Source organism: Oryctolagus cuniculus, chromosome 12 (assembly GCF_051225735.1).
Source record: "Oryctolagus cuniculus isolate XC-2025 breed Fujian yellow rabbit chromosome 12, ASM5122573v1, whole genome shotgun sequence".
In the NCBI taxonomy this organism is placed as follows: Eukaryota; Metazoa; Chordata; class Mammalia; order Lagomorpha; family Leporidae; genus Oryctolagus; species Oryctolagus cuniculus.
Window position 1 is genome coordinate 10442429 of NC_142878.1, and position 12566 is coordinate 10454994.

At 54.2% G+C, this 12566-nt stretch overlaps 1 protein-coding gene across 1 annotated transcript in view; it reads right to left on the reverse strand.

The window, feature by feature from the left end:
• CHSY1 (chondroitin sulfate synthase 1) overlaps positions 1 to 12566 on the reverse strand; it is a 61427-nt gene that overhangs the window by 40893 nt on the left and 7968 nt on the right. Inside the window, exon 2 of the mRNA XM_051822270.2 lies at positions 4990 to 5485. Within this exon, the coding sequence (XP_051678230.1) occupies positions 4990 to 5485 (496 nt within the window). The remainder of the gene's footprint in view (positions 1 to 4989; positions 5486 to 12566) is intronic.

Genomic DNA, 12566 nt, shown 5'->3' on the forward strand with positions numbered 1-12566 from the left:
GTCAGCAGGCTCAGGGTTGGGAAGACCCTAAGCCCCCACCTGACTTTGAGGCGCAGCTAAAGCAGGAAGTGACGGCGAAGGCGCAGCGTCCTCCACCCCGCAAGTGTGGAGGGCATGAGCCAGCAGGCACAGGGTTCCTCTGCCAAAACCAGGAGGCATCTCGCTTCCAGGCAACTAAGGAGGCCTCTGAGCACGAAGCAAAGCCAGTGGAAACTTTGGACACCACACACACAGGGGAAGAACGAAGTCGGAGAAGTCACCCACAGACGGCTCCACCACCAAACCCTGGGCAAGGGACAGAATCTCACTTCCAGAGGTAGCGCCACATCAACTCCCGGCTCCCAACTAAAACTTGAGACAGCAAAGAAACAAGAATGTACGGCTCACTCACAGGGGGAAAAAGAAACCAATAAAGAATCAGGAATTATTACTTATTTATTTTAAAGAATCCAAAAGAAACTATGCAGCTGAAAAGTGTGACTTCTGAAAGAAAACCTCACAAAGGATTTAAGCAGATAGAACATCGGTGCCCCTGCGGAAGTCAACTGAGATGATCCAGTCTCAGGAACAGAAAGGAAGGAGGAGGAGGAGGTAACAGAGCGGGCACACCAGGATGGCATTCCGGAAGGAGGCGGGGCGGCGGAGAGAGAGAAGGGTGGAAGCAGTATCTAAAGCAACAGTAGCTGAGGCTTTCTCCACACTAAGGAAAGCAAGCAAGCTATACCCCTGAGAAGCTCAACAAACTCCAAGAATGACAGACTCCAAGACACACCGCAGCACAGCGAGAATCTGAAAGCAGCGAGAGTCCGGCAATCACACCCGAGGGAGCCCAGTGAGTTAACAACTGACTGGCTGTCAGAAACTATGGGTGGGCACGGGGCACGGGTGTTCCGCCCAGCACTTCAGCCATCGAGGGTCTGAGCAATCCTGGGGTATGGGTCGAGATGCCGGGGTCACTCAGGGCCACCAGGCCACTTCTGAGCAGCGCACAGGAAGGCAAAGAGCCCTGCCCTGAGGTCTCTGTGGAGGTGTGACCCCACCTGCTGCTGACTGTTGTCCTAACAAAGTGGACTCCAGGTCTCTGACCCTCCAGGTGGCCTTGAGGGCCGAGGCAGGCCTGCAGGTGGCGACTCCCACACCTGTGCCTCCAGGTGTTTGCTGCCTGCCAAAGAAAGGCTCCCCACCGCCAGCCACCTGCCCGTGGTCCTGGCTCTGCTCCTGACCCCAGCTTCCTGTTAACGCATGGTTGCCACGGCTCAAACACTTGGGTCCCTGCCACCCACATGGGAGACTTGAACTCAGTGCCAGGCTCCCATGGGGGGTGCACTAGTGGATGGCAGCTCTTTTCTGTCTTTCAAATAAATAAAAAACAAGTGAAACCAAGGATGCCAAAAAGCCTCCGTTCAAAGTGCTAATAGAAAATGACTATTAACCACAAATTCCATATCCAAAAAACTAACTTTAAAAGTGAAAATCAGCGAGATGTGGATAGCACATATCGTATGCTACCATTCGTGCACAAGAGAAAGCACACAACTTCACTGCGTGTACATGGTGCTGCACCCCACACGGTCCCTCTGCAGGGACACACACATGGTGACTGACTACAGATTTACCCTTGTAGACCCTTTGCACTTTCCAGTTTTTTAAAAAGATTTTATTTATTTGAAAGGAGAAGTTAACAGAGAGAGAGAGACAGACAGATCTTCTATCCACTGGTTTATTTCTCAGATGGCTGCAACAGCCAGGGCTGGGCCAGACCAAAGCCAGGTGCCAGGAGCTTCTTCCAGGTCTCCCACGTGGGTGTGGGGGCCCAAGTACTTGGACCATCTTTCACTGCTTTTCCAGGCACCTTAGCAGGGAGGTGGATTGAAGTGGAGCAGCCAGATCTCAAACTGGCATCATATGGGATACCAGTGCTACAGGCGGTGGCTTAACCCATTACACCACAACCTGCCCCTGCACTTGTGAATTTTGAACCGTATGATGGCATTAGCTATTAGAGACAACAACTTCTTTAAAGGTGTCAAATCCACCTTTGGCATCTCCGGATTTCATTAGTAATATGTAGTGCTGGCTGTTCAACTGTCCAGTTTGTGAAAACCCGATCAACTCCACATTTACTGTCCATGTGCCTTTCTGTAGACACAGTATATACCAGTAAGAGTTAAAATAAACAGGGGCAGGCATTTGGCCAGTAGTTAAGATGCCCACATTTCACTCTGGGGTGCCTGGGTTCGAGTCCCAGTTCCAGCTCCCAACTCCAGCTTCCTGCCAGTGCAGACACTGGGAAGCAGCAGGTGATGGCTCAATTGATTAGGTCCCTGCTACCCAAAAGGGCGACTTGGAGTGATTAGCTCCTGGCCCAGCCCTGGCTGCTGCGGACATCTCAGAAGTGAACTCACAAATGGGAGTTCATTCTCTCTCTAAAATTTTATTAATAATAATGTTTAAAATAAAATGAATAGAATACTTAGGTGACATTTTCATCATCTTTTATTAACAGGGTAGTGTAGTATTTCATATGTTTGCCCAAACAGAACAAATTACTGCTTCAATTATTTTTCTTTTTTTTTTTAAGATTTATTTATTTATTTATTTATTTGAAAGACAAGAGTTACAGAGAGGCAAAGAGAGAGAGAGAGGTTTTCCATCCGCTGGCTCACTCCCCAAATGGCCACAATGGCTGGAACTGGGTCTCCTATGTGGGTGCGGGGGCCCAAGATCTTGGGCCATCTTCTACCGCTTTCCAAAGCCACAGCAGAGAGCTGGATCAGAAGTGGAGCAGCTGGGAGTTGAACTGGTGCCCATATGGAATGCCACACCGCAGACGGTGGCTTTACCCGCTATGCCATGGCGCCAGCCCCAAGGCAAAACTTAAATACGCAGAAAACACACAGACAAAATCTTTGTGGGCCAGAGAAGGAAGAACGTCTTTTCAACCAGGCACACTGAGTACAAGCCCTAAGGAAAGAAGGACCAATAAGACCACACTCGGAGTGTGGTGTGCACAGAATAGAACCCCACAATGCAGAACGGTAAATGACACCAGGCCTGGATTCACAGAGGAACAGAAATCCCACGACGGCAGCGAAAAGACAAGACGCTGCCTGGGTTAGACACTGCACCCAGAACAAGGCACTCTGACAAAGCCATCAGTCAACGTCGTAAGTGGACACGGGGCCAAGACTGACAGCAGGCAGCCCACCGCAGCAGGGAGACACCCCCACAGCGGGCGGCCACCGGGCACAGCCCCTGGAGAGCGAGTTGCAGGACCCAGGGAAGACTCTGTCATCAAAGGCACTCAGGAGGACCACAAAGCAGCCGGGACCCCCGACTGCCACAGCCCCATTAGCGCCTGGCTGCTGCTGTCCCTGACACAGCCCCCAAGGCAGGGAGACAGAACCACCAGGGCTGGTCGCCTCAGCCACGAGGCCATTACAGGGAGCACCAAGCACCCAGACAAGATGACGCCAGGCGGCCCACGCAGAGCGTCACAAACCCTTGGGGATGACTCTGTAACGGAAGGCAGCCTCCAACCCTCGCAGCCCCTGGTCGACACTTTCTAACTACATCTGGGCACGGATCCTGCGTCAAAGTTCTTGATAAAACAAGATCCTGGCTCTGCTGATGTCTACCCAGTGGTGCCCGAGTTATAACAACGCGACTGCACTAAGGTCTTACCCTCTGCAGTTCCAGCAAGGCTAGCTTCTCTCGATCAGGGTCGGGGACAGCACTCCAAAATACACAAAGCATTACGTAACTTCGCCATAATGAACTATGTTAATGCGGTAACTGCTTAATTAAGAATGGGGACAAGGCAGGGATACTGCCAGCTGCATTCTGCACAACACGGCACAAAACCCCCAACGGCTGCCTCTGCTGCACAGGCCTCACCCGCGGCCTCCTGGCTGGGGCGGCCATCCGTGCGGGCGTGGAGGCTGAGACACAGCGAGTTTAGGGCTCCCTCGGATCAACATGCTGGCCTTTGACTGTGGCTTGGCGAATTTATGATTTTAAATAACATGAAAACGTACACTTGACAAAGCATACACCTCCCTCAACGTTCCCACAAGAGAAACAGCCATTAAGAGACGTTCACAAGCCCATGTTGGGGAGAGGCAGGTGCAGGTGCGCAAACTCGCTCCACACTCCGGCGCTTCAGAAACGCAACCCAGGAAAAGCCAACCGCTCTCCCGCGAAGGGCATGGTTTCTCGGGGAAAGGCCTGGGGACCCTGCGACGCTCACGAGGACCCGTCTGTCGCCCTCCACACAGCACAGCCCCAGGACTCTCACTGCTGCTGGATCCTGCCACTGCAGGTAAGGGGTGCGTAGCTGCCAGCAGACACGGGGGGCGTCCTGCGCTCGCCCACCCTCCCGCAGCTGATGAGGACAGAGGTCTCCTGGGGCTTCCGGGAGGCGCCATGCTTTGTCTACCACGTGACTCGGAGAGTGCCCGTCGTCCACTCCGAGAGGGACAGCTGACCCGCACAGCCAGAGGTGACGACTGTCTCCAGTCAAGGCCCACGGCACACGCAAAGCCAGAGGCTGCCGGCTTCTTGACATCACTACTCGTTTTGGACATTCAAAACACGCGCGTTTCCACTCTGTGTGGGTCAGCACGAGCGGAAAATGGTCAGGGGTTGGGGGCTGAGAGGAGGGGACGTCCTACACTCTCCTGCAGAAGTCCGGGCAGACAGCTTTCTGGGTAACCACGAAAACATGGCCGTGGGCAGCAGCAGAGCGCCCCTCTTCCTTAGGCGCTCAACGCTACTACTCATTGTCGTACCGAGACGACGTAGGGCAGGCAAGCGCTAGCCAGGAAAAGGCAGTAACAGGAATTCACACTTAGAGAAATTAAGAACGCACAGAAATTCAGCACCCACTTTAAGCCCTGACCGTGATCTTGCCCCCAGCTCTCCATGACCGATGCGAAGGCCTTGTCAAAGTCGGCAGTTTGTTCCCATAATGGAGAATTCTGTTCTTACCTCGTAGGACCAGACGCACTGCACCCCTGCGAACCTCCGCACACACCGGCCCACCTCCACGTCCTCGTGGGTGGTGTACATCTCGCGGAGACACTTGCCGACGTGGGGCACCACCCTGCGCAGCACCTCCCGGCTCAGGATCACGCCGGGGCCCCCCATGCAGAAGTTCTCCCCCGGCTCCAGGGCCAGCTTCCCCAGCTCGTCCGTGGTGCCCAGGCCCGTCTGCCCCAGGAACAGGGGCTCGCTGCTGTTCAGGCTCCGCAGGAAGCTCTCCAGGCGGTCTCCCTTGATGTAGACGTCGTCATCCGCCCTCATGAACCACTCATACTTGTCCAGGTAGTGGTCGTGCATGTACTTGAGCATCATGAAGGACTTCTTCTGGGGCGGGTAGGAGTCGTCCACGCCCCGCAGTGGCACCACCGGGATCGGCACAGAGGTGTCTGAGCCCTCACTGGAGAAGAACTCGACTTTCCCAGGAATTGTCTTGGACCACGTCCTGGAATTGAAATAAGCACTGGTTAGAGAGCAGCTTACGTCGAGCCTCTTACTTCCAGAAACTCACGTTGGCTCATTCTGAATCGCGGTGCGAGAGCTTCACCTACCCGATCTACCTGCTTCCTCCTGACAGCACCCCAGGCTACCAGGCAAAGCCCAGCTGCAAAGTCCAGTTTTAAAAGAATCCCAACCAAAGGCTTAGTTAAAGGCAAAACCCAAATTGCCAGGGCAGTAAGAGCTAGTTAGGCAGGTTCATGATACCATCAACTCCCTACCCACAAAGCCCCTCGGCTCTGTAAAGCCAGCACCACCACCACCACCACCACCAACAACAACAACAAAAAGCAAGCTGTTCATTCAACATTTCCTCTGAAAGCTCGTTAAGTGCCAAGTGTGCACTAAGAGGGGCGCAGAGAACACAAACATGACCCCAACACACACGCAGCTGACACCAGGTCGTTAGAAGACGCACACTCGCGGACATGTGGCAATGAACGGAGACAAGTTCTCCAAGGGAGAAGGACACGGGGCAAACCACGCCCACGGCTGTGGGAACGTCTCCACAGCAGGGTGCGGGTTGGTCCACAACGCAGGGGTGGGGCGAGGTAACACAGAGATGGAGGTGAACTCTGCAGGGCCCGTGAGTCCTGATGCCACTGAAGCCACAGGACCACAAGACGGGTGGAGGAGCTGGGATGCAGTGATGTGCACTCTGAGGACCCAGGACTGAACCGGGGGCTGCAGGGCCAGAGTGAAGAGAGCGGGGGAGAGGCGTGAGCTGCTGCCGGCGCCCAGCCCAGGGTGGGGGGAGCTCCGGCCGCCGAGGGAGCACACAGAGGAAAGCCCCTAGCACCTCCTGCTGAACACCGGGAGGCAGGGGTGCTGCACCCTCCCTGCACTCTCTGCAGCCTGCGTGTTACCAGCTGCAACACTCCATCCGCACACGCTGCTCCCAGGGGGAAAAGGAAGGAGCAGTAAACTTGGCTTTAAGGAAGTCACAAATGGGGCCGGTGTTGTGGCACAGCAGGTAAAGCTGCCACCTGCAACACCAGAATCCCATGTGGGTGCCGGTTCGAGTCCCGGCTGTTCCACTGCCAATCCAGCTCCCTGCTAATGTGCCTGGGAAAGCAGCTGAGGATGGCCCAAGTCCTAGGGCCCCTGTACCCAGTGGGAGACCCAGAAGAAGCTCCTGGCTCCTGGCTTCGGCAAGGCCCAACCCTGGCTGTTGCCGTCACTTGGGGAGTAAATCAGCAAACGAAGATCTCTCTCTCTGTCACTCTGATTTTCAAATAAATAAATAAATCTTTTTTAAAAAATCACAAACGTATGGTTCTCATCATCCCAAATGATGCTCTCCTCAATGTATTTTTATTTTACTTAACTGTCACAATTGTATTTATTATGGTGCAAAAGTGATTTGAAGGACCAACTCACACCTACTTATGTTTTAAGGGAAGAAGGAGAGCATGCCCGTCTGTTGGTTCAAGTGGCCAGGCTGCAGCCAGAGCCAGGAATGCCACCAGCTCTCCCAGCGGGGCGGCTGGAACTCAATTCCAGGAGCTATCACCAGTCCTCCAAGGCTCTGACTGGCAGGAAGCTGGAGTCAGGGCCAGCGCCAGGAATTCCAGGCACCCTAAGGGCTGGGATAAGAACTCGCCCTCACTGTCTCTTCAGTGGAAAATCTGGGAAGAGGCACATTAGGGAGGTGGGTGGAAAAAGATAACTGCCAATTTTTACTCTTACATCTCTATATTGAGGAAAATTAATAAGCACCATATTGCTTGTTTTTCAAAAAAATTGCAACTGTCATCAAATATATCTAACATGAAATGTACCATCCCAAGCACTGTAAGGGTTCAGCTCAGTGTTGCCACGTACACACACACTGCTGGAGGCGTCACTACAGTCTAGCCACGGATCCGCTCTCCACCTTGCGAAACTGACATTCTAAAACAGCGGGCCACTTCAGTGCTGTCTGTACTCACACTGTGCAGACTTCATTTTTTTTTTTCTAAAGATTTACTTATTTGAAAGAGTTACGGGGGTGGGGAGGGAGAGAGAGCGAGAGAGCAGCCTTCTATCCGTTGGTTCACTTTCCAAATGGCTGCAATGGCCGGAGCTGAGCCAATCTAAAGCCAGGAGCCAAGAGCTTCTGCCAGGTCTCCCACGTGGGTGCAGGGGCCCAAGCACTTGGGCCATCTTCTACTGCTTTCCCAGATGCATTAGCAGGGAGCCGGCTCAGAACTGGAGCAGCCAGACTCGAACCGGCGCCCATATGGGATGCTGGCACTGCAGGCTGGGGCTTTAACCCACTGCGCCATAACACTGGCCCCACACTGTATTACTTTTGTAAGTAATTTTGTAAGTATTAATTGTAAGTTAAAAACAACTTACAATGGTGTATTTGGAGAATAAATGCCTTTTATTTCTCTTCCTAAGCCAAATATAAGGAACACAATGCAACTGCAAACTCACTCGAGCAGAGGGCAAGCTTCATGGGCTTCAACCTTCTGCCAAATGGACTTCCCAGAAAGCCCCAGGTCGCACACGAATCCTCACCACACCTAGGGTGTTGGCTGGAAGACGTCTCATTGTTTCTTCCACCAATAACAAAGTAAAAGAAAAAAGAGAACCGGGAAAATGCGTCCTGTGAGCTGCGGAGGGAGAAACCCTCGCCTCAGGACGAACGTGTTACTGCTTTCCCACGGTGTCTGCGGACCTTAAATGGACCCGTATATTCTTAGGGCACTGAGAGAGCTCCTTAACCAAGAAACCGGAAGCACTGGCACGCCCAGAGCCCTGTGCTCTGCCACCCAACCCTCCGGAGACCTGGCCCCCTCAAGGCCAGGAACCCCAGTTCCCCTCGCTTCTTGTGAAATGTTTGTGTTTGGCAGTCACAACAATTCTTTGGAAATGTAAATAAGTTCAATGCTTGGCCAATCAATGCGTGGAATGAACACTGCCCACTCATGGGCAGGGGCCTGGAGGTGGCCTGCGTGTGACTACGCAAGGGCAGAAACCCCGTCTCTTCTTTTTTGGCAAATTCCCAGACAAGCTCCTCACCGCCTTCCATCCGCCGCAGTAATACTTCCTGCTAGTCCGCCGTGTAGCAACCAGCTTCCCGCACGAGAAAACAACGACCAAGAAACAGAACTGACAGGCACCCTGGAGCGGTGCTTCTGAGCTGCAGTTCAAAGCTGAAGGGGCCATTACCTTACGATTTTAAAAGGTGGTGGATACATCAACTTAACTTCGGCCTATCGCAAGTTCACACCACGTTTCTGAACTTACAGGTGAACGATTAAACAGACCGTGTCAGAGCGGTACTAAAATAGCCAACTGAGAAGCCACAAAAGCACTGAAGCGCCCGGCGTCTGGGCCTGCAGCAGGTGAGGCGGTGCTGGCCTTCGCAGCCTCGCAGGAGGTGGGGGGAGCGTGGCTCCAGACTCAGGCTGCTTCGGGGAGAACCCTCGTCCCCCGTGGTGGGGCTCCGGGCTGCAGGAGCCTTTCCGTGAACGGGGGACGACAGCGCCCACCTCACTGGGTGGCCAGGACCAGACCAGCCACTCCCTGTCAGGGCTCGAAGGCCTGCCCGGCACAGAGGACTGGAGTTTGCAGATAAATACGGTAGTGAAAGAAGGGGCTGCGAGAGGGAGAGCCCCACAGGACAGCTGGCCTGCGACTGCTCACGGAGTGAAGGGCCTGTGAGTGTCTCTCACACGTCTGGCCGACAGCCTGACCCCAAGCTTCGCGCCGTTACAGTTTTCGGGCAGTACCGCAGGGTGCAAGGCTAACAAGACCTTACATTTCAGAGAAAGTGCTTTCACTTCTAACAGCAGACTCTTTCGTACCCAACTGAGGACTAAGGTTCACTTAGGCCAGGCCCTAGGCCCAGCCACAGACACAGGCGCAGAGGGACACATCAGCAGCACGGCCGCGGTGGACACAGGCGAGGCTGCAGCCGGGACTCGCGATGCTGCAATGGGTCTGAGAAGAGACGCCAATCACCTTAGAAACAGACAAACTCCCCTCAGAAAGCCTTAGGATTCTGAGTTCGACGGCGATTCCACCCAGCTACCATGTGCTGCCTTCCAAGCAACCCAGGGGACCTCATGCTGCCCGTCTGTTCTGCACGACTGGTGGTTCGATAGAAATCTCTGGATAAAGTCACCGCCTGCAGTGCCAGCATCCCATATGGACGCTGGTTTGAGTCCCAGGTGCTCCACTTCCCATCCAGCTCTCTGCTGTGGCCTGGGAAAGCCCAAGTCCTTGGGCCCCTGCACCCGCGTGGGAGACCTGGAAGAAGCTCCTGGCTCGTGGCTTCAGACTTGTGCAGCTCTGGCCGTTGCAGCCAACTGGGGAGAGAACCAGTGGATGGAAGACCTTTCTCTCTCTCTCTCTCTCTCTCTCTCTCTGCCTCTCCTCGCTCTGTGTAACTCTGACTTTCAAATAAATAAATAAACCCTTAAAAAACAAAAAGAAATTATGATCTTTTCAATTATGGTAGCTTCAGCTCACCCGGCTGCACAAATGGAGCACGTTCTGGAACGTGAGCCATACCTGGTTCCTCTGCTAGGGAGCGGGATGCGGTAGACGCACTGCCGAGGGAGCGGGCTGCTCCGGCTCCTGCGATGGACGCAGGTTGGGTTCCCTGATTTTCGTAAGCAAACGGCGACTTTGCTTACCAGAAACCATAGCACCCGTGCAGGGAAGCTCCCTTTCTAACAGCCTGAGAGCCGGATAAGACACCCCAACAGGAGGCAGCTGTGCCGAGCTCCGCCGCTGCAGGGTCCGAGAGCCAGGCCTGCCCCACGAGACACGAGGGTGCAGGCACCAGCAGGCAGTCACTGGCCTGGTGAGCAGGCCCATGGTGGGAGGTGGGGGGCTCAGCTGCAGCCTGCATTTCTCTACTCGGTCACTCCAGGAAAAACCACACAGAACACTCTTCTGTACAAGACCCCATCATCCATATCACGAATGTCTATCACTTATGGGTAAGTTTTAAAAGCAGGGAGCAGGGGCCAGTGCTATGGAGTAGCAGGCTAAGCCTCCGCCTATAGCGCCGGCATCCCACATGGGCACTGGTTCATGTCCAGGCTGCTCCTCTTCCAATCCAGCTCTCTGCTAATGGCCTAGGAAAGCAGAAAAAGATGGCCCAAGTGCTTGGGTACCTGCACCCGTGTGGGAGACCCAGAGGAAGCTCCGGGCTTTGGTTCGGCCCAGAGCAGTAAAGACTTGTGGCTGGATTACTGAGGAGGCAACGTGACACAAACAAAAATAAAATAACCTCCCATTGCACCCGAAGCACTCACTGTCATCCTTTGTGTTTTCCACATTTCCTGCCAGGGAGGGGTGTATTTAGAGCTAGAAAAAAGCTACCTGGGGGAAACAAGCAACCAAACAATACAAATATTAACGAGATTTTACTTTCGCAAAAAAAATAAATAACAGAACTGCTTTATGCAACAGGCACAAAACTGAAAGAAACACAGAGTAGATGGAGCTTCCTGGTTTTGAGTGTCCCTGCGTACACTAACTTTTCTCAGTGAGTTTCCCCACGGCACTGCACTCGTGTCAGACGGTCCCAGGATGAAAAGGTGCACCACTCAGAAGGTGGAACCAGGGAACGGAACACATGGTTTTGCCTTTGTAGAACTGACTGTATTTCTATTCTCCCTATACAGAAAGGATTTAAGGCTACTTAGTGGAAATGCATCCAGGTTGAGAAGATAAGAAAACAGGTCTAAGAGAAACAACCCCAGAGCAAGGCACACAGGACAGCATCACAGGGGGCGCTGCCCCATCCCACTGCACACGCAGGGCAGGCGCGCTCGGCAGGTGCCCCTCGAACTGGAGGCACTCGTCTGCCACCGGGTGACCACATCTGTGCTCAGGGTGCCTCGCAAGCGACCAGGGAGAATCACAGGACCTGGGCCTGCCGCTCAGCCCCAGATGTGAACACGTCACTGTTCCTGCCACTCGAGGAACTCCCACTGCCCCCACACCAGGGCTCAGCACACAGAACTCGGCAGGCTCCTTGCAGGAAGCGGCCTCAGCTCATTCCCCAAACATGGCGCGCAGGGTGCCATCCTGCTGCCCGTCGGAGCAGCCCTGGCAGCTCCTGGCCGGCCGGCAGGATGTGGCCAGCGTCGCTCAGCCCATCAGCCCGGTGCTTTGCCTCAGTACCAACCAGGAGCCGGGCAGTGTGTTCAGTACAGCCCTCCTGAGAGTGTGGTTTCTGGCTAAGCGGTTTCCTCTTTCGAAACCTTTAACTGTCTCCCTGTGTATGTCCTTAGGACATGAACGATCCCAAGTACTTTTTGCAAGCAGGAGGGAAAGCAGAGATCCTGAAATCCACCACACTACTGCCAGTCCCGGAACACAGGCGCGAGGGGTCGGCAAGCCTTACAGAGCGCCCACCTTCCCCACCAAGCAGCTGCTGGGCGGTTACTGCTTCCCACAACGGCGGCCTGGCCACTAGCCCACAAAGCACTTCCAGGGCATTGCGACCTAAGAGGCACCTGCCCTGGGAGCCCAGGTTCCCAGCAAACAATGGGATACTGAACCGCAGAGACCACAGACCCGCCCACCCTGAAAGTGACAATGAACAGTGCAGGGTCAGTGACAGCCGGCTCCCAGGGCGCCAGGTGTGGGGAGCTACCTCTCATCACCTGCACGTGGCGGCTGCACACGCTAGCATGGAATAAACATGCAACGAATTCTCAGCGACAGACACCAACAAAATCGAATTCTAAGAGGGAAAAAATCGGAGTTGTTTGAACAACAGAACTTCCCTGGACTTAGCCTGGCCTACCCCTCTGCAAATCACTTCCGGGTGGAGGCACTACCTGGTGTGAATCCGGCTAAACACCGGCCAACGGCTGCCCTGGACCGGACACTGAATGCGTTGCTGTGTGAGGAATCATTATCCACACTGTGCAGAGGAAACGAGGCTACCAGGCTTGGGGCCATAAAGCGAACTAAGGAGCTCGGGAGCCTGGATGCCGATGGCTGAGTCTAACTGGGCTTTTCCATCCCACACTTGTCCCTGGGTTATCACCCACATTTCTTTGCCAGTCTCT